General features: G+C 43.9%; 1 protein-coding gene across 1 annotated transcript; it reads left to right on the forward strand.

The window, feature by feature from the left end:
- The first annotated feature begins 1,260 nt into the window (after positions 1-1,260).
- Positions 1,261-21,863, forward strand: METTL11B (methyltransferase like 11B). The gene is made up of 4 exons (XM_030953677.1): positions 1,261-1,503; positions 10,140-10,315; positions 18,005-18,254; positions 21,589-21,863. The coding sequence occupies exons 1-4, from the start codon at positions 1,350-1,352 to the stop codon at positions 21,861-21,863; spliced, it is 855 nt and encodes a 284-aa protein (XP_030809537.1). The 5' UTR covers positions 1,261-1,349.
- The last annotated feature ends 352 nt before the right edge of the window (positions 21,864-22,215 follow it).

Here is a 22,215-nt window from a genome sequence, read left to right on the forward strand (position 1 = left end):
ATCACTCTAACAAACTAAAAATGGAGCCCCATCTCTCTCTCTCTGCAAGGCCTTTTAAGGATAAATTGTTCAATTGAGAAATGACGCCTCCATTATTTTTACTTTTAACCCAATAACCAACCACCCATGGCCTGCAATGGGGACTTTTTTATCCAATTACACAAAACCACCCAAACCCATGGAGAAGGAAGAAGGACCAGCCACTGCCCTAAAACCTCCATCTTGCTTTACATATATTACTATATTCTAAAACCTTAAACTCCAAGTTTTCCACCGTGTGATATTGCACATTTCTAATCAAACTCCACACCCACAATCCCAGTTCTGTCATTCCATTTGGGAAGCCTTCTCCATGGCCTCAGGTCAATGCAGTGCTCCCTTGGGAGTCAGAGTCTGTCAGCACAGAAAGTTTAAAATTCTCAGCAGCCAGGGCTCCAACACCCTGCAGCACACCTCTCTGACAGGATGGAGCAGGAAATCTGCATTATGGATGCAGCCACTGCCATCCCAGGTGGCTGTTCCAGCCCCCAAACTGTGGCATGTGATAAACTCCCACATATCAGCTGTGAGCTGGACTAGGGAACCGATCCTGCTTAAAAGAAAATCAAGTCTGTTTTTCCAAATAAGATTTGTTTTGCTTAGTGAAGGCTGGGTCACCTTTGTGCTGTTCTTAAAAACTTGGGCAGATATTTGTCAGGAGGTTGCAGTGCTGCTGGGGGCGTAGGGCAGCCCATTTGTATTGAGAACATCTAATTTCCTGACTGTGTTTCTGCAGTGCAGCATCCTGGAACAAACAGAGCTTGAAAAGGATTCCACCTTTGCTTGCTGGAATCACAGTTTATTAGGACTCACAGTTTGTGTAGAGGTACATCCATGTTCTGTCTTCTGGCCTTCCTCTTGAGTGCCCTGCACTGAAGAACCAGTAGTGAGGGAGAGACACAGAAACAAAATCATCCTGCAAGATGTAAGAGGGAGATTCTGACTTCTTTTGGAGTGAAAGCTGAATAGATTAAGAAAAGTACAATTGAATTAAAGCCACTCCTTTTTGGAGCGGATACGCTTTAACATTGGCTAAGCAATTTCCTGGTGGATTTTTTTTTTTTTAATTTCACTTTCCAGCACCTGCTTGCTTCAGAGGGCAACACTCCAGGGATAAGTGTGAGCCAGTGCCAAGAGCCAGCATTTCTCACTCCCCTCTCACCCGCCTCCACCCCCTGGCACACACCCCATATAGAATGACAGCACATTGCCACAATTTAAATGACTCTGCCTCTGCCCCCGTGGAAGGACAGCTCCTCCAGAGAACACCAGCCACAACAGCAGCCATTCTCCCAGAAAAAATCTTCATCATGGCCTATAAAGCAGCGCATTTGGCCTTTAAGTCACGCTGGCACAAGACAGATGAGGAACTCTGTCGGCACAGCATGTCCTTTGTCCTGCACAAGGCAATCCAGAACGACTTCTTCAAGTGCTACCTTTACCTGCTGGAAAAGCTCCCCCTGGGTGAGTAGCTGTGGGCAGGAGTGTCCATGTGCGCTCTGGAAAGATGGATTGTGTCAGAAGGTGGAGATGGTTACTGGCAGTGAGGAGGAGGAGGAGTAGTTTTGAGAAACCCAGCTCAAGAGACTGCAGTGCTCACTAAAGAGTTTGGAACTGTGTCTCCCAACTCCCTCTAATCCAGCAGTCTGTTGTTTCACCTAAATACTCCACAGATTTTTAGAGGAGAGCAAGGGAAAGACTTGCAAGAGTGAAGGAGAAGTTTGGTTTCTGGCTGACCATTCCTATTTTTGGCATCATTTGAGTAAAACGTGCCTTGACCTGTTTGGAGCTTGGAAGGACAAATGCAAAACTAGCAGAGCTGGCAGGTGGTTCTTTCTTGTGCCTGATACCTTTTTTGTTGTCATTCTGGGTGTCCTTAGCTCTGGTGTTTGTATTGATTTGGACAAGTGCTCAAAAGGTGGTGATTTAAATTTTTTTTTCAAGAGCCTTTCTTACACAGATCTCTGCAGCAGATTGTCTAACTTACTGTTTGCTCTCTGGGAGGAAAATGCTTCCAAAAATTTGTTTATATACAAATTTCAGTGACAGCCTCTGCTACAGAATGCCAAGAGGGTTTGGTAGGTTTTTTTGGGTTTTTTAAGATGTAAAAAATGAATGTTCATTTCTTATTCAAATTTGGCCCTGAATAAGAAACAAAATTTCCCTGTGAGAATAAAGCTAAAAAGTAGATTTGACTTGAGTCTGTGTTACATTAGCATGTTCTGTTTTAAGCAGAATTGTTCAGCCTACACTCAATGTCAGACCTGTAGGAATGTTAAGATGGGATGGATGAGCCTGTGCAATCTGTTTAAGTGAATTCTTGGGGGTTCCTTTCTAATTGAATGATCCATTTAGGCAAAAGGAATATCTTACCTATTTGTGTGAACTGTAGAGATCCCAGTGATAACTCTGCTCAAGAGGGTAGAATTCATTAATCCTGTAAAGAGAAAAAAAATTTTCATGTTATCTTAGTATTTTAATGTGCAATTTAGTATTATTATTATTATATATAATATGCTATATTTACTAATAAATATATATATTTATATACTGTATTTATTACCTTAGTATTTTTAATGCAGCAATATCTGCAGCTATTTAAAATGAAACATGGAAGATAAATACTCCTATCCCTAGTGGTAGGTAGCTGTGAACAATGGAAAGGAAGGAAAGATGGAAAGGAAGGGAAATCAATTACAGGTTGATGGAATCTGATGAAGTTGATGAAAATGTTATTCTTTCATTTGTTTTGAAAATAAACACAACTTATTAGAAACTGAGCAGGATTTCCTACATTGTTAGCTGTTAGTGTAAGTACCACTGCATCATTTTAAGGTTAGAAGGTACCATTGTGAGCATCTAACTTGGAATTGAGTGTAAAAATTCTGGCAGCATGTTTGTAACTTGTCTGCGTCACAGAACACAGAATTTATTTATGAACACAGAAATACCTTGGTTTAAGTGTTTCAAATGGCTGAGAACCCATCAGGCACCACTCAGCTGTTTCCAGGCCTAATTGCTTCACTCATAAAACTATACTTATTTCTTGTCTGAATTTTATTGAATTTCCATTCCTGGCCAACAAGCTTTGGAAAATGTTCCTCTCAGACCAAAGGTCCCTCTGCCAGGCTTTTCATTATCTGACTCATTAAAACTTAACTAATGATCTTACAAGCCCATTGCCAGCCTACCCAAGTTACTTTGACTCCATGGAAGATGCACTGTGAGCCCAGCCTTCAGGTGAATTTGCACCATGTGTCTGACTCCCTGAAGTAAAAGTGGGCATGAGGACAGGTGTGTGGAAACCCAGGGCACTGGGAATATTTCTCTGTCTGCTCTGGGGTGCCCTGATCCCCAGGGCAGCACTGACTTTGACCCTCATCCATGGAGAAAGTTTCCCAGACTTCAAGCTAGACTGGAACCCACAAAAGTGTGAAATAGATTATACAGAGCAGTGTAGCTGTATCACTGGGTGAGAAATTCAGGGTTTGGGATTTTTAGTATGTTGTGGATGGAAGCAAGATGGAGGGCACAGGGTGTCATCCTGGGCTTCTTCTTCATGCTTCTTCCTTCTTCTTCTTGGGTTAAGGTGGCATTTTGTAATTGGGCAGAAAAGCCCCCACTGGGGGTCTTTGGGATCAGTTATTGGGTTAAAAGGGAAAATAATCCAGGTGTCAGTTCTGAATTGGATAGTTTAGCCTTAGGAGACCTGGGAACAAGAGATTGTTGGCCATTTTGTGCCTTCTAATGAAAAGCTGCAGAACTCACTGCAGTGAGACTGTTTTACTGATAAGAAATAATAAACACCTGAGTCCAAATATGAACTATCATCTCAAGTGCCTTCAATCCAGCCCCAGAGAAACCCACAACTGGGACCCCCACACAGGTGGAGTGGTTCATGTGCTGTGAGTACACATCCAGGGAAATTCACATCCTGCTGTGATGGCAGGGTCTGGATAGGGGGACAGTCAGGTAAAAAATGTTCAGGTGATTGGCTCAGAAAGTTGTGGTCAAATCTTGAACTCAGTGGAATCCTACGAGGGTCTGTCCTGGGACCTGTCCTGTTTAGAACCATGGAATGGTAAAACCCTGGGCAGCAACATCACAGGCTGGCCAGGGAGTTCCTCCTGGTGGGGTTTTGGTAGGCAGCAGATTAATGTCCTGGCAGCCAACAGAATCCAGGATGAATTAACAGAAGCATGGCTAGTTGAGTGAAGGAATTATCACCTTTTCTGTAGCAAAAGGGCCTTGAACTGCCAGAGCAGGAAATGGCATGGAATGAAGACTGTCATTGTGGTGGGGGAACTGGAGCACATGCCCTGAGAAGACAGACAAAGGGAATGGGGCATGTTCAGCCAGAAGAGAGACCAAATATCACCCTGCTAGCACCTACAGGAAGGTCATGAATAAGATGGAGCTAAGATCTGCACAGTTGTGTGCAGCATGAAGACAAAGGCTGGTGGCCATGAATCCAAAGTAGTCCAGACTGGTTATAATGAAAAAAATCTTCTTATGTGAGGACAGTCAGGCATTGGAATAGGTTGCTTAGGGAAGTTGTACAATTCTCCATCACTGGTGGCTGTCTAAACCCTGCTGAGCCTCATGTGGCATCATGTCTGTCCCTGCTTTGAGCAGCAGTTTGGACCAGAGACTTCCTTAGGGCTCTTTCAACTTGGACTATCCTGTGATCCTGTGCTTTCTGTGATGGAGAGAACAGAATGTGGCAGGTCTGAACATCTCTGCACAATGACAGTTTCCAGCTCAGTTCAGAGTGGACCTGAGCAGAAATGAGCTGAGCTTCTCAGTCCTCAAGACTGGAGCCAGATATCACTGTGTAAACAAAGGACTAGAGCAACACTGTGACCTAGCAGGGAAGTTAAGCATGTGCTTAACCCGATTTATGAGTAATAACACTGAAACCAAGCCTCACACTGAATCCTGCAGTGCTGCCCAGGGTCAGCATGGTCCAAAGCTTCCTCCAAACTCTGCTAACTCTCCATTCTCCCCCCACTCCATTGCTGAGCTCAGTGGTGGAGCTCTTCTGGGTGTGTTTACTTAGGAGCTGAGTGTATCTGGTATCACAGCCTCTTAAGAGAAACATGTCACTTTTACAGACCAGGCTAACATTTATAAATAAAAGACATGAGTAACTTCAGGCCCTGATCCAACAATGTACTTAAATGTGTGTGAGAGCCCTTAAGCCCAGTGGGCTTTATTGGAGCTACTCAGATGCTGGAAATGATGCACGTGTTTGCACGGGCTGTGGGACTGGGTGCCAGTGGGCTGAGATCTGCAGTGGAAAACTGAGAAGATCCACCCCTGGAGACAAATATTCCTGCATGTGAGGCACGTGGCTAAAAGTAAAATCTGCTTTGGGGATGGCAGGATGTTCATCCTCCATAAAGCAGAATTTACATTGTACTCAGACCACAGCAGAGAGGTAGATTCTTCCATGCACGCAGATAACCCTTTTTCAACTGATGCACAAAGCAGATGTTGCATTTAAAAGGGAGCACTCAGCCAAACTGGAATTGGTTCAGTATCTCACAGAAAGCAATTGGAGCCACAAAATAATGTTCACAAATAAAAACTTCAAAAAAAATTACTTGCAACATTTACTTCTGCCAGGGAAATTTAGTTGAGGAAACCCTGAAGTCAAGAATTGTAAGTCAGTGTACTGCAGGTTGGGATTGCACTGGGTCTTATGTGTCAAGTGGTCCATTTCTTTAGAGATTTAGACCAAATGCACTGGAAAACAACATTTTTAACTGATCCATAAGAAAATATGAGAGGTAATGTTTTGAACTTTGCAGGGCAAAAGGCTCAGGTGGATGGTGTCTGTCTAGTCCACATTGGCTGGCATTCAGCCGTAGATCACACTCTGCATCCAGACTGTGTTTGCAGTGACTGAAAATTATTGATGTCTCATGACTGGAGTGACCTTTAGGGAGCCACTTGGTGCCCTCAGCCTGCCTGAGCAGTGAGTTTGCTTCAGCCACCTTCCCTTGAGGACTTGCCAGCAGATTCAGCTGAGGGACAAGTGTGCCATGAAAAAGTTTCTTCTTTACTGGAAACACATTTCTGACTTCAAATCTTACAAGTTACCTGCCTTAACAGCAAGAACCTCATATGTTAGCCAGCTGCCTGCCCTGTGATGTCTGAGGAAGTTGCAGCCTGTGTTGTCCTATCCTGTTCATGCCCTACTTTATGGAATCTGTTGAAGGCAGCCTGTGTACCCATAGCAGGCCTCACAAGTATTTAATTTCCTGATGCATGAGCCAGTCCCACACGGGTCATGGAAAGGGAGATGCCTCTGGCTAGACAGGTCCTGTGATGAGGGGGAGGCACGGCTGCAACCCTGACAGCCACCAAGGACATGTGGCACTTCTCTTTTGGGGTAGATTCCTGCAAGCTGGCAAACCCTCTCCTCCTCCCTGTGGTGCTGCTGGAGCCTGCATGCCAGGCACAGCTGCGAGGCAGATCAGAGGTGAGGTTGATTGGCTGTGTCTGCAAAACTGGGCTGTGCATTGGGAGAGTTGGCAGTGCTGCAAATTCCTGAGAGGGAGGAGCAGCACTGAAGGAGCGAGAGGTGGAAATCACCTCTGTGGATCTCACACTGTACAAGTGAGGCTGTGGGTCCACGGGACAAAATTTGGGGTACAGTGCCCCTCTTTGCACTGTCCTGTGTCCTTGCATGCCCTGGGGTGGGAGACATGCATAAAAACATCTTTGCACAGTTTAATGGAGAAGCCCCTGTGGATGCTCATCCAAAGATTGTTTCAGATGCCAGCACGTAGGGCAGGGCTCTGGGGCCCCACATGGCCCAGGAGGAGCTGCAGTCAGCTGGTGTGTGCATGCAAGTCCTGGCAGGAATTCTGCAAGCCTGATATTGGTTCTGAGTGAGAAATGTGAGAGCAGACACTCCAGATCTGATATCCTGAACACCATATCGTCCCCATGTGTTGCCGCAGGTCAGGCTCATGTTTTGAGTAGAAAGACTCTGAATATTTGTTGTTCATGCTGTCCTGGTGTGCAGACAGCCTGTAAATGTCCTTCCTTTCAATCTAACTAAAAGGGATAAATCACCATCCCTTGACAGGTCCATGGAACAACCCCTGGAATCATCACTGGTTTCTTATATGGAAAATCTCACAAAGCCAACATATAGGGATTCAGTTCTGTTCAGCAGACAGGCTGACCTCTGAAACAGAGCAAAAGCAGACACAGAGAAGACAAGATGGTGCCACTTCTGGATAAGGACAGAGATTCCTTACTGGGAAAATCCCAGCTATGGATGGAGTCTTCTTCCCAGGCTCTGGGAGCCACCCTGGCCAAGTTGTTCTGGAGATTGGCTGCTGCCCCCTTCACATTAATTTCTTCAGCTAAATGGTTTCTTCTGAGTATGTGAATATAATCACTGGAGTGTGTAAAACTCCCAGGTTTGACCCTTGCTGGGCTCAGTGCTTCTTGTGGTATAAATTTCTCAGGCATAACATAAATGTGTAATGGATTAAAGCTTTAATAGTATCCGTTCAGCAGTTGACTTAAGCAGGTGATGACAAGAGGGGCTGGTAATGCTGCTTTTGTTGGATGAGGGATATGCTGGGCATGCTGCTTATATGTAACCCAATAGCACTATTCTGTTCTGAGTGGTCCTTGGTGGTAATTATTCCCTATCCTACTTCCTTTGTCCCCCCCTCATTTGCCTCCAAAATGTCACTCTCCTGCTGAGGATGGGCAGGCACACACTTATCATTCCCCGCTGAGCTTGCTTGCCCTCAATTAAACACATTCCAGGCTTATATTCAGGGCCTCTGGCCTTGCTCTCCTCCTCTGTATGGAGGGCATAATTCCTGTTCCCTGGCCTGCACAAGCCTATTCAGCCCCTTCCCACAGGAGCTGGCAGTGCTCCCCTGGAAGTTTGAAGATGCAGGGACAAAGAACTGCTGCCAGGGAGCTCTCCCTGCCTCTCCTGCCATGAACTCAGAAGGTGTTTGCTGCTGGAGCATTTCCAGTTCCCTGGGAGCTCTGGGAAGCTGCAGCAGAGCTGGTCTCACACTGCAAGGTGGTGCTTGCAAAGGCTTCATCCCAGTGTGACTCTGCTCCTCCTCGTTGCTTGGTTTTCACTGTGTTGGAGTTGTGTTTTGGGTGGAGGGTCTGTCACTCACACAGGAGAATGCCTGGGCAGTTGTGTGCACACACAAGATAGTCAGAGGTGATGATTTGCCAGCAAAACTGACAGCCTCCCTCAATCCAAACTTCTGATATATCCATACTTTTGATATGATGATGCACATTGAGTACAGAAAACCCCAGGCTGTGGAAGATTCACCTCAGTTTTTAAAGAACAGGGAAAAATAGAACTTTATCCAGGAAAACTCACAGGTTTTAATAAAACAGCTTCAAAATATTGATTACTGTATGTTACCAGCAACGTAGCCAAGACGTGGAAGGAAACCTCCAAGCCTCTGGCACACAGGAACCTTTCAGTATATCACCCACTGATTACCTTGCTCCTTGACCTGTGCCAGATGAAAATTTAGGAGTGTCTCTTGTAAATTGTGTCCCCCCTGTGTACTCATTTAGGTCTGAGACTACCATCTGCTCCTTGGTTCAGCTTACTTGCACTGCCACAGACCATACAGTATCACTAAAAATAAACCAGAGCAAGTGCCTCATTCATCCCCTCTCTTCCTGGGGCACTCCCTGTGCAGCTGTCAATAGCTGGGAAGCATTTCTGGAAATCTGCACAACAGTTAGGTCAGTGAGAGCAGAAATGGTGACCCTGCTCAGTAGTAAATGCTGCCCACAGCTTTTCCAGGAAAAATCAGACCACTTGATGTCCTTGGCATGTGTGTTCATTGCAAACCTGAAGTGATTCTTCACTGACACAAAAACACAGTGTGATGATTGAAATGACTTCTGAACCTGAAAGCAGCGAATTTTCATGAGGAGGGCTGGATCCCTGCAAGGTCTTGTAGGATTCAATCCAACACCTTTCCTTCCACCATTGCTTTAGAAATGGATTTGGTGTTTTGAAGGCTCAAATTAAGTTTACAGGTCTTCATCTGTGGGAAATGGATTTGAGAAAATTCTCAAGCCCTGGCAGAAGGCTCACACAGTGTGCATCTGTACGTAAACCTTGAGATAAGAAATGCTGACTTAGAAATGCCATGGAATAGGACAGACATTGCTGAGAGAGAAATGGAAACTAGAAACAAGTTTCAAAGGATGGTTTTGTAAATAAGACTGGATACTTTGGAGAAATAGAACTATGAAAGATGCATTGTAGTAGGACCCACGAGGGGTAATTTTAGATTATTGGCTTTAAGGCATTTACAGCATGGTGTGGCAAAAGCTGATAGGCCAAGAAACACTTATAGTGTATTGTAATTAAGAAATAATTGGCTTCTGATTGTGATGGTGTGAATTATAACATCTGCACCCTTCTCATGAGATTGAAAATGGAATAAAAGTTTTTAAAATGCCTCTCAGTTGCCCCATCTCTGGGTCAGAAAAGGGTAAAATCCAACATTCATCATTGTGCCTTTGGAGTGTCGCTGTGGCGCTCGATAAAGAAGGATGCAGGACACATTTTATGGTGCAAAAAGAAAGGATCCAACGTGGTTTATTTTATTAAACCCTTTTATAGGTTTTTTAAGAACATCCCCTGTCTATCCCCAGTTGGTCGCAAGTTGTTGCCCTGTATTGATTGCTCACTCAAACTCCTGGTGTGTTGATGCAGGAAGGGTTGTTTGTGAGAGATAACTTTCATTTCTCTATCCAATGGTATAAAACCAGTTTATACAGGTGGCTAGTGTTTATCACAGTCCTAGAGTCCTTTCTCGGGGAAAGCAGGTTGTTTTCCACAGTCTCCAAGCTCTTTCTGAGGAAAACCAAGTTGTTTTTCACTGCTGCAGAGCTCTGTTCCCACAAAGAGCTGTCAGCTCCCTCATGGCCCCTGTGGGCTCGGGTCAGGGTTTGGTTTGTAGGCCTTGGGCCTGCTGTTCCACCACCACATGGAGCAATTAGCTAAGGCAGAAATATCTGTCACTAACGATAAAATGGTGATTTATAATGGTGATTTTCACTGCTTGCAGTGAAGCTTTACGCCCTGACAAGCCAAGTGATCAACGGGGAGATGCAGTTCTACGCCAGGGCCAAGCACTTCTACCGCGAGGTGCCCGCCACGGAGGAGGGAATGATGGGGGACTACATCGAGCTCTCCAACACCGACGTGGAATCCTCCCGGGAATTCCTCAGGAAGTTTGTTGGGGTGAGTCATTTAATCTCATCTTCTGCAAGGAGCAGTGGTGGATTGTGTTTCGGTTGCCCCCAGACAGAGGAAGGAATGGCGGATCTGACTCCATGTTCTCAGAAGGCTAATTTATTATTTTATGATACTATATTATATTAAAGAATGCTATACTAAACTATATTAAAGAATACAGAAAGGATACTTAGAGAAGGCTAAAAAGATAATAAGGAAAACTCATTTCTCTTTGCAGAGTCCCAACACAGCTTGGCCCCAACTGGCCAAAGAGTGAAAACAACTCACACCAGAATCCAATGAAACAATCACCTGTGGGTAAACAATCTCCAAATACATTCCAAAGCAGCAAAACACAGGAGAAGCAAATGAGGTAAGAATTGTTTTCCTTTTTCTCTGAGGCTTCTCAGCTTCCCAGGAGAAAAATTTTGGGCAAAGGGATTTTTGAGAAAATATGAATGTGACAGTGGTGATGTTTCAAAAATTACCTGCACGGTGCCCAGGAACGCCTGATTTAAATGGCACTGTGTGTCACGTTTGATTTGCAGTCACCACTGTTGCTGGGTCTAATCATGTGTTCCACCAGGTAACTTTTCAGCATGAATACATGTGGCATTCACATTCTCTGAAAAAATCCCTTCACCTAGGATTTTTCTCCTGGGAAGCTGAGAAGCCTCAGAGAAAAGGAAAACAATTTTCATCTCATTTGTTTTTCTTCTGTTTTGCTCACGTGGAATGTGTTTAGAGATTGTTTACCCACAGGTGATTGTTTCATTGGATTCTGCTGTGAGTTGCTTTGACTCATTGGCCAATTGGGGCCAAGCTGTGTCGGGACTCTGGAAAGAGCCACGAGTTTTCATTATTATCTTTTTAGCATTTAGTATCTTTTCTGTATTCTTTAGTATAGTATAGTATTCTTTAATATAATATAGTATCATAAAATAAGAAATTAGCCTTCTGAGAACATGGAGTCAGATTCATCATTCCTGCCTTCATTGGGGCATTCCCGGCAAATACAATAAATACACATTTTGCCTGGTCCTACATCATTATTTACCTGTTTTACATCCTTTTCTAATGCTCCCAAGCTGCAATGAGGAGTTCTTTTACCTGGGTTTGATTAATTCTGAATGCAGGACTGAAACCTTTCATGATAAAATCCTTGTTGGCTTCAGTGGCACATTTGTCTGTGCAAATTCTTGCAGTCCAGTTGGGAAACTAGCTGAGACTAAATGCCCAGTTTCTGGTTTGCCTATTTATAGGTATTTCTGAGAATGCTGCAACAAAATCCACTTTCTCCTACACATTATATAGAAGAGGCTACACATTAGGCAAAATATTTTTCCTTAAACATTCCAGTGTCACTGAACACCTTTTCAGGCAGATTGCTAAAGGACTGTAAAGTCTTGAAAGGTCTGCTTTGGCCTGAGTTGCAAGGAGATGCCAAGCGGGATTTTAAGAGCAGTATCACTTTGGTCCTTAGGTTTCTGAAAATCCTGTTGAGTCCTAAAACTGTCTTTAGAAATCTGAAAACCTTTAGAAGTGTGGCCTGATGGTTTTCTGACTGCCCTTCCCTTTTCCCAGGGAAGGAGCCCACTAAATCAACTCAACAACAGTACTAGATGTTTAAGAATCCACAAACAAATTTGTGAAGTTCTCCTGCTGACAAAATGACTAGTTCTATATAATGCTGCCATAGATCTTTAAGTTTCTGCTCAAACGTACAAATTTGGGGTAGCCACATGACCTTTTCTTAGCCTTAATGATCCACTGTGGGAAGAAAGCTCAATAAGTTAATTAGATGTTGTATATGCAAAAAAAAAAGGCACAGTTTAAATGGATTGGAATGGAAAATGAGTGTGGCTTGATAACAGATAGAAATCATGCAGAGCTGTGAAGGGCAAGTGATGGCAAAGTTTGCTGTACCTGATAGAGGGAGACTTTTGGGACTCTGAGCCAGAAAAACACAAGTGAATAGCTGCATTTTTCTGTATCAACAATCATTTGTATTAATGCTGAGGCAAAAAAGGCTTCTCAGAGCCTCCCTGTGTCACACTGTCAACAAACACAAAATGAGAAAATACAAAGGAGGTTCAGTGAGGAGCTGAAGCTGATGGTAACATTTCTGCATGTGGTATTTTTGGGGTTCCCCGTGGCAGGAAGGAAATGATGAATCTGACTCCATGTTCTTAGAAGGCTAATTTATTATTATATTATATTATATTATATTATATATTTATATTATATTATATTATATTATATTATATTATATTATATTATATTATATTATATTATATTATATTATATTATGCTATACTAAAACTATACTAAAGAATACAGAAATGATACTTTCAAAAGGCTAGAAGATACTAATGAAAAACTCGTGACTCTCCAGAGTCCCGACACAGCCTGACCGTGTTTGGTCATTAAGTAAAAACCATTCACTTGTTGGATAAACAATCTCCAAACACATTCCAAAGCAGCAAAACACAGGAGAAGCAAATGCGATAATATTGTTTTCCTTTTTCTCTGAGGCTTCTCAGCTTCCCAGGAGAAAATCCTGGCAAAGGGATTTTTCAGAAAATACGACATATGAAGTTTCTGAAAACAGCGTTTTCAGAAGGAAAATGAAACACAGTTGAGGCACATTCCTTAAATTTTATTTAAGTCTTGTTTTAAGGACATTTGTGGAATTCAAGTGGTGCAGAAGTGTGTGCTCAGGGGAAGATTTCTCCCTTCCTAGACATCACACAGATGCAGTTTCCTGCAGCAGGTTTGTGTCACCTCTCCAAGACCCGAAAAGGAAAGAAGTACAGTCTGTGACAGAGTTTCACATGCCAAAGGGGAATCATACCCAATGCATCAGCTGTGATGACAGATACAAAATACTCCAGAGCAAAATTTCCACTCCTATAATTAGCCAGGGATAGAAAGGATACTCTGAATGGCCAAGATCAAACAAGAAAGAAAAAAATAAAAAAGCAACAGAAAGGAGTCTGCACCTTTTGCTTATTCTGATTCTGTTTGTTAAAGCCTGTTGAGATGTAGCCAATTGATTATGTTTCTTATGATTTATTTGTCTTTCTTACTACTGAAATTTGAATCCTGTTCAACCAGATACAGAGATTTAGTGGCTTTCTGTAGCAGTGACTTGATAATAAAGCTAATGAGCTGTATTACAGAGTTTATGGCTCTATGAATATTTTTTTTAACCCATAAGGTGATCAAGATAGAAAAAAACCAATATGCTTCACGCTAAAAAGATGAAACAAACTTCTCTTTTAAGAGAAGTTTAACAAAATTGGGAAATAGGAAAATTTGTTTCAGATGAACTGAACAATATTTTTATTGTTTCACCCTCTGAAAAACTTTCCCCTTTGTTTCAAAGAGCTCAAGTCAGTTCCAAAATAAAAAATGCTCTTTAGAAATGAAAGTTGACAAGTTTGGTTTCTTTTTTCCTTGAAAGTTACAAAAAACAAAACAACCCAACAACAAAAAAAACCAGTACTTTGACATTTTCAACATTCTTTCCCATGGTTTTTTTGGCTAAAAACTATTCTCTAGATTTGAAATACCAGTTTCACAGAGAGTTTTATTCATTTAAAACTCTGCATTCTGGCAAAACCGGTGCTCCCTGAACAAACATTTGCCCGGTTCCACTCAAATTACCCCTCCTGAGTTAGTTTGGCTGGCGTGAAAATGCCACACAGTGACATTTCCCTTCCATGACTGATGTTGCATTCCTTCAGGTATGGCATTTCTTAGCATGATCCTTAGCACCACTGTAAACTGAGCTACAGATTTCTTTGGAGAAAAGAATTCATCTTGCCTTGGGCACATGGAAGGAATTACAGGAAGGGACTGAGGGCTTCACTGATGTTTTATTCACTGATATTTCAGCTCCGCGGGCGAGTCGAGCGAGGGTTGAAAGTGCCACTGTGCTGGAGTTAAGAGGTTTTATGTGTGTGTGGGCAGAACTCAAACCAAGAGCAACATGGCCTGAGCCAGCAGGGCTCTGCAGACAAGCTCCAGGCTGTCTCAGGTACGGGGTTATCAGCACAGCTACAGCCCTGCATATTTATGGCAGCCTGCTAATGCCTCCGTGTCCACACAGCCACCGTGTTCCCCAGTGCCTGATCCGGAGGCAGGGAGTAAAAAGGAAAATAAAGAAAACAAAGGAAGCATTAATTCGGCGTCGGTTGTGAGCTGTAGGTGTGTAAAATATTACAGATGGAGATTATATTGACTTTATGGCTCCCTCTCTGCCCTCAACTCACCTGCGTGATTGGTTACTTGCTGAGTGAAAACTTCTTGAAAAGTGATTTTTCTCCAGTCTGATCAGGGTGATAGAAGAGATGTTGTTGAAAACACGCTCCTTTTTTTGTTTATTTAGAAGGAAAACCACTGGGATTTTTATCTTTTTCTTGAACTCTGATTCCTTTTTTTTGTCATATATAGCTTCACTGCCTTTCTGCTCTTCCAAGACCTGAAGTAGCACTGGGAACATATCCCACAGCTCTTCTATTCCAAAGGAAATTTATGAGTGCCCAATATAGCTTTAGAGAACAATTTTGGGGTGTATATGTGTCCTAAAGGACAGTGATTCTGAGTAATGGGAAGCAAGTAGTCAGAGGAGCAGTCAGTCTCAAATTTTGAAGCCTGTTCTGGCTTACAGTTTTCACTTATACCATTTTTTTGAATAAGGAATCTGATTTTCAACTCAATTAGACTTTTGGGAAAATGTTTGCCTTCCAAAGAAAATGTTAATACACTGTCAAAGCCCTAAGCACTTCCAAACTGAAAATATATTAGCTGAACATGGAATTATGTCAACATTTTCATTACAAACGGAGCCGTGGTGTTTCACAGGGCTTCTCAACTGACTGCTGGAAGCTCTCACTCCTTTTCAGCAAAGTGTGGGATCCAACTTCATCTCCCATGACCGTTCCCTTTCCTCCTTCTCGATGGCACACAGAGATGTGTCATCAGAGGTCCTTGCTGTGACGTGTCATGGGAGATGAATTCCCTGCTTTGAGTGATGAATTCCCTGCTTTGAGTGATGAATTCCCTGTTTTGAGTCCCTACTATGACTGTAGATTCTGTGAAGCACAAATGTTGAAGGAATTACCTGGCTTTTTGTTGAATTCTGTTGGTGGTTTTGGTAAATCATCCCAGTTTTCTCAGCAGCTTTCTCAAAGATTTTTAGTTAATCCCATCAGTGCAGACCTGTATGTACCTGCCAGCCAACAATATGGAAATACACCTTTGTAAAGATCCAAGACACAGTTCCTTCTCCTTTCCTGAACTCCTTGATACCTTTTAGTCTTTACCTTTTACCTCTCAGTAAAAGCCACGTGCAGGAGCTTCCAAGACCTGAAGTATCATCGGGAACTGTAAGCCAGAACAGGCTTCAAAATTTGAGACTGACTGCTCCTCTGACTACTTGCTTCCCATTACTCAGTATCATTGTCCTTTAGGACACATATAGACCCCAAAATTGTTCTCTGAAGCTAAACTGGGCACTCATAAATTTCCTTTGGAATAAAAGAGCTGTGGGATGTGTTCCCGGTGCAGCCTGTGGATGAGGAATGGCTCCCATTTTCTGGCTAACTACAAACAGGTAGTCTCCAGAGCCCAGTAGGGTTGAAGGTCTGTGGACTCGTGCACACACCAGGAGATTAATCTTCCTGGCCATACAAATTGGGAGCAGCAGCCCTGGAGACTGGTGAGAGCCCTTGTGTGCTCTTTCTACAATTACTGCGTGTAATCAGATGCTGGCCTGGGCTATTCATAGTCATGTCATTGACAGTGCTGTCCTTTGACCTTAATAATCTACTGAATTACCCACTGAAGCCAGGCCAAAAAAGTGTGAGTTCCATGATTTATGCTGGGTTCATTACACAGGGGGGATCTCCCAATAAGCAGGAAGAGCAAGACTCTTCCAGGGCTTGTTGCCTTTGAGCGCAGTGAAGTTGCAGCAGGGACTTTGGCCCACGGCTTTCACTTCAACACTCAGTTCCAGAGGACAGGGAAAAGGTGTTTACATTTGCTTTTAATATGTTTGCTTAACAGATAGCTTTGGCCGGGGCAGCTCCTATCCCACAGTCAGAGCATGTGTAGGCTCAGAATTTCTGTTTTACAGAACAGCAGCAGGCTCTTAAGAGCTGTTTTATAGCTAGAATGGAAGCTTTAGGGGTGAAATACAGCTTTCATTATAAAGCCTCTTTTACAGCGCTTCACTATTTTCTCATAGTCACAGCCTTTGTGCCACATTTTTTCATGTCTGATCTCTGTCCAATGATGACATTTATGAAGAAAGAAGGAACAGTTAAGCAAAACCTAGTCAATCATCCTTCTTGTCTCCATGCCTAAAAGAGAAATTCTGTATATGCTCCAGCCCAAACTTCTTGAGTTGTCACAAGTTACCTACCACTCTGAGATCTTTGTTCAAACACAATCTGTTTTAAGGACTGCACTTTGATCCCAGGGATTCTGTGTATCTGTAGAAATGCACATGGGCACCTCAGGAGTTGTGTGCTGCAGAAGTTGCTGCTTGCATGCAGTATTTGGTGTACGCTTCCTTTTTTATTGGCCTTTCCAGGGCACAGAATGAGGCTTATCTAGCCACATAGCTCCCTGTGAGGTGTGAACATTTGAAGGTGCAAGGACTTTACAGAGAGTAGTGGATCTTCTGAGAAAGCCAAGAGCTTGTGAAAGACTCTGTCTCTTCTTACCCCAAGCAAAAACTTCCTGTACAGCAGTAAATGCAGTGAGAAGTCCCAGCAGCAGCAGGCCAGGAGTGTGACAGCCCAGCTCAGCTCAGACAGAGGTACCCAAATCTGTGCTGATTCTTATCAATCTCCCAACAGCCCTGCAAAGATAAGGAAAGACACCAGGTTGGCTGGTAACAGTGTCTTGGTTTGAAAAGACAAAAGACAGGTGTCTGCCAAGGAAGGCATGAGCCACTCTTGAAATGGAAAATTCAATGTCCCTCCCTCTAAGTTATTATAATTTTAAAAGTAAGGGGGGCTCTCAGGCAAAGATATGGGAGTAGGAATAACAGTTATTGACTAGGAAAATTAAAAATACAAATGCAATAGTACAAAAAAAGAGAACAAACCACTGCCAGAGTTAGAACAGGGGCTGTGTGCCAGGGGGTGGCACAGCCCCATCCCATGGGGGCTCAGCCCTCCTGCAGTGCCAGCTGTGCTGCTGCTGGAGCAGGGATCCTGCACAAGGGGGGAGTTTTCCTCTGCAGCTCCAGGGCTGCTGCAGATGGGCCTGGGCTCCCTCTGGCAATGCAGGGCAGCAGAAAGCTGCTCCTCTGGCAATGCAGGGGGCAAAGGCTGCTGTGCTGTGCCAGGCTCAGATTGTATCCGGGTAGGAATGCTTGGCTCCTCCCCTGGGCGCAGCATCTCCCATGGGATGATGGAATTGGATCAGCCCTGCAGGGACACTCGCTGGCCATGGACAGCAGAGATCTCCTGGAGGGAGGATTGGCTGTGGCAGAGATAAAGAAAACTGCCCAATGAACAGCAGAGAACTGCCCCAGCTCTGAGGCAGTTGGCAAATAGATGCCAGATGGCAAATAGAACGCACACCCCAGCTAAATCTTTCAGCCTAAGACACACAGTTGCTGTGATTGTTTTCAGGTGGTATTTTTCAGATTTCCATTGATTTTCTTGTATCCCCCAGGGGGTGGGGAAAGCTGGCACCGGCCGTGCCCTGGACTGTGGCTCTGGGATAGGTCGGATCAGCAAGCACGTCCTGCTGCCGGTTTTCAAGAGTGTGGAGCTGGTGGATATGATGGAGAATTTCCTGGCTGAGGTCCCAAACTACCTGCAGGGCAAGGAGGACAGAGTAGAGATGTATTACTGCAAAAGCCTCCAGGAATTCACACCTGCCCCACGAAGATACGACGTCATCTGGATTCAGTGGGTTTCAGGTTAGTTCTGCGTGATCCTCTGGCCTGGCACCTCACAGAACAGGCAGCCTCTGCTCCAAGGAGGTTCTCATATTTTTGGGGCTACTTCCTAAAACACCACAAGAGACTTCTGAGAGTTCCCCACATGCACAGTGGGTACAAATCAAGTTGGTTTTTTCAGGTCATTTATTGGAGAAACGTGCCAGATCTTGGAGAGCAGCCTGCCTGCAAAGGGGCAGCTGAGGGTGAGGCCCCACACAGGGATTTTGTGGAGCAGAAATGTTCTTTCTTAGGTGCAGAGAGAGACACAGGGCTGACCACACTTGTAAACAGTGCTTTCTGAAGCTGCTGATTATCCAGGCTTGGAGGTATTTCAAGAAACAATCAGGGAAAAAAGCCATAGTGGAATCACCAATACCTGTAAATCAGATCAGGTCTTATTACGTGCACTGATGTTTATCAGACATAGGTTCCCTTAGCTATGTCCCACAGTAGCCTCTCCCATAAAGAACATCTGCTTCTTCTCCTGCAGCCACCCCAGTGAATGCCCTGCAGCATTTAGAGCAACCAGAAAATGAGAGCTGTGTACCTTACAAAAAAAATTAATTCTGTGCAGTGGAAAGAAGGTTTTCTCCTAATCTCTGAACTCTAGTGTCCAGGGTGCCGTTTCAGAGGGCAGAAGAAATTATTCAAGAGGATGTCTGAACAAATTGCTTTACAGCAGCATAATTTTACTTTGTATTTTTGCATTTCTTTAATACTGAGTCATTGCAGTAAATGTAGCTCCTGCCTCACCTTTTGAGCAGATCCAAGTCAAAATGAGGAGGGATGAGCTTAGATGAGCTATCTAAGGTTGTGCTGGTCAGATATGTGGCTCCTAATTAAGGGAGTGTATCATATTCCTAGCACAGACACAGACCTGAATCTTCTTTCTCCATTAACGTCAAGGAAATATGGAGACATCTTAATCATTAATCAAACTTCTTCCTCTATCTGGAATTTGGCTCAAATATGCCAGCAAATTCATTTGATGGAGCGAGGGCAGAACTGTCTGCTAGAGAGAAACACCTCTAAGATCTCATTTTCTTAGGAAACTACACCAAAAGTCAGGTAAAGAGAAAAATAAGCTCCAAATTAGGCGTTCAAAAGCTTCAATGAATCCTGCCAATGAAATCTTGATTTGTCTTATGCATGCATAACCATGTGAGCCCAAGCAGTCATTTTGTAAAATAAGTAAAAGTGCAAGCTTACATTCCATATAGAAATTACCGTTTTCCTCCAACTTGAAAGGTATTCAGCTTTAGGGTTTGGGGCTTTTTACTTTTTTCTTGTTTGTTTGTTTGTTTTGTTTTGTTAGGAGTGGTTAAAGAAACTTGACCTGCTATGTCAAAATGTCATTTTGAAATGACAGCTTCCATTTATAAAAGTTTAAATCTTCCATCAAGAAAACAAAATAGTTTTACTAGAAAATACAGGTGATTATTTTTACCAAGTTTTTCATTCAGTTTCTGATCACCTGTCCTTGTTTGCTCATGTTAGATGTTTCACATGTGAGAGTTCTCATTTTGCTCTTCTCTGAGTTCTGCACCACTGTTCTCCACAGAACTCCTGATCTTTGAGAAGGAAGGATAAGAAACAGAATCTCAATAACACTGGAAAAAACCACTATTTTATAATATATACATATCTGCAAAAATCCCATGGGGTATGGAGTAACATGAGGAGTTTAATTGGCATTGTGGAATTGGCTTTGCATTCTTTGCTGGATCGATCTTTGATCCAGAACTCCTTTGATGGAGGGAAACAGTGCTACTACACAATGTTACAGAGATTTTTAGCAGTAAAAAACAGAGGGGACTGGGATTATCTAGTCTGACCCACTCTATATCCCAAGCTGCTCTATTCATTCCTCTAACCCCTGCTAACCCAGTAGTTTGTGTTCAATTAAAACGTATCTTGAAAGATTCAACCACACTTGGTTTGAGGACTTCAAGAGGTGGTAAACCCCACTTCTGTTGGTAGTTTCCAATGGGTAATTGCTTACACTGTTAAACAGTTGTCACTTATTCCCTGTATGAATTTGTTTGGCTCCAGCCTCCTGCCACTGATTCTTGTTATAACTTAAACCACCAGATTAAAAAACCCTTCAGCACCCACTATTTTCTCCACTCTCCTCAGTGGCTTCTGTCCACATCTGTTGCTGCTACCACTATGGATCCCAAATATTGATTGGAGTTTGTATTTGTGGATCTCGTTGATTTGCCCAAGATTTCCTAGTTAAATCTGGCAGGACAAGAATAATACTTTTCTGCAATAAACAGGCCATGGAGACTCAGATCAAGGCACCCTTCTGACCTGTCTGAATGTTTAATAGCAATCTATTTTCCATCTGTCTTGGTTTGAAAAGCCAGGTGTCTGCCAAGGAAGGCAGGAGCCACCCCTGAACTGGAAAATGTAAAGACCCTCCTGCTGAATTGTTATAATTTTGAAATTAAGGGGGGCTCTAAGGCAAAGATATGGGAGTAGGAATAACAGTTATTGACTAGGAAAATTAAAAATACAAATGCAATAGTACAAAACAAAAACCAAACCACTGCCAGAGTCAGACCATGCCCTGCCCCCTGTGTGTCAGGGGGTGGCACAGCCCCATTTCCATCCCATGGGGGCTCAGCCCTCCTGCAGTGCCAGCTGTGCTGCTGCTGGAGCAGGGATCCTGCACAAGGGGGGAGTTTTCCTCTGAGCTCCAGGGCTGCTGCAGATGGGCCTGGGCTCCCTCTGGCAATGCAGGGCAGCAGAAAGCTGCTCCTCTGGCAATGCAGTGGGCAAAGGCTGCTGTGCTGCTCCAGGCTCAGATTGGATCCAGGTAGGAATTCTTGGCTCCTCCCCTGGGCGGAGCATCTCCCCATGGGATGATGGAATTGGATCAGCCCTGCAGGGACACTCAGTGGCCATGGACAGAAGATAATTAATAATTAATGGCCCACGAACAGAAGAGATCTCCTGGAGGGAGGATGGGTTGTGGAAGAGATAAAGAAAACTGCCCAATGAACAGCAGAGAACTGCCCCAGCTCTGACAGATGGCAAAGAGAACGCACACCCCAGCTAAATCTTTCAACCTAAGACACACAGTTGCTGTGATTGTTTTCAGGTGGTATTTTTCAGATTTCCATTGATTTTCTTGTATCCCCCAGGGGGTGGGGAAAGCTGGCACCAGCCGTGCCCTGGACTGTGGCTCTGGGATAGGTCGGATCAGCAAGCACGTCCTGCTGCCGGTTTTCAAGAGTGTGGAGCTGGCGGATAGGAACAGAACACACAGCCCCCTTTCCAACCTAAGGCACCATCTTTTCACCCACAGGATATCTGACAGACAAAGATCTCCTGGAGTTCCTCATCCGCTGCCAGGGGGGCTTGAAGGACAACGGAGTGATCATTCTGAAGGACAATGTGGCCAGGGAGGGCTGCACCCTGGACTGCCTGGACAGCAGCGTGATCCGCGACCTCAACATCCTGCACAGCCTCATCGAGATGAGCGGACTCACCATCCTCAGGGAGGAGAGGCAGGAGGGCTTCCCTGAGCAGTGTGTCCCTGTCTGGATGCTGGCCATGCAGAAGGGCCCTGGCCACTCCTGACTGCCCTGGGACACCTCAGGGACTGGGCTATGGATGAACCAGGGGACTGGGAAGGAGAAAAGCACCTCCGGGGATCTTCGTACCCATGCACTGCTCCAGGGCAGCAGCTTCTAAAGGGTCAGGAGAGAATCAAAAAGCTTCTCTCAGGAACAGTCTGCTCCTAAATCCTACCTGCTCCATCATTCTGCTCCTAAATCCTACCTGCTCCATCATTCTTTCCATTTTTGAAAGCTTTCCTGACATCCATGTCAAAGATCTCTCTTCCGTTAAGGAGTCAATACTGTATAAAACTCATCCAATAGAAAATAATTAGGTCTGAATTTTCTGTAGTAGTTAATAATTTTGGGGTGTT

Source organism: Camarhynchus parvulus, chromosome 8 (genome assembly GCF_901933205.1).
Source record: "Camarhynchus parvulus chromosome 8, STF_HiC, whole genome shotgun sequence".
In the NCBI taxonomy this organism is placed as follows: Eukaryota; Metazoa; Chordata; class Aves; order Passeriformes; family Thraupidae; genus Camarhynchus; species Camarhynchus parvulus.

Coding starts and splice junctions, on each gene's coding strand:
- METTL11B (XM_030953677.1), top strand. CDS start 1,350: ATGGCCTATAAAGCAGCGCATTTGGCCTTTAAGTCACGCTGGCACAAG. Junction 10,316..18,004: donor TCCTCAGGAAGTTTGTTGGG/GTGAGTCATTTA, acceptor TGTATCCCCCAG/GGGGTGGGGAAAGCTGGCAC. Junction 18,255..21,588: donor CTGGATTCAGTGGGTTTCAG/GTTAGTTCTGCG, acceptor TTTCACCCACAG/GATATCTGACAGACAAAGAT.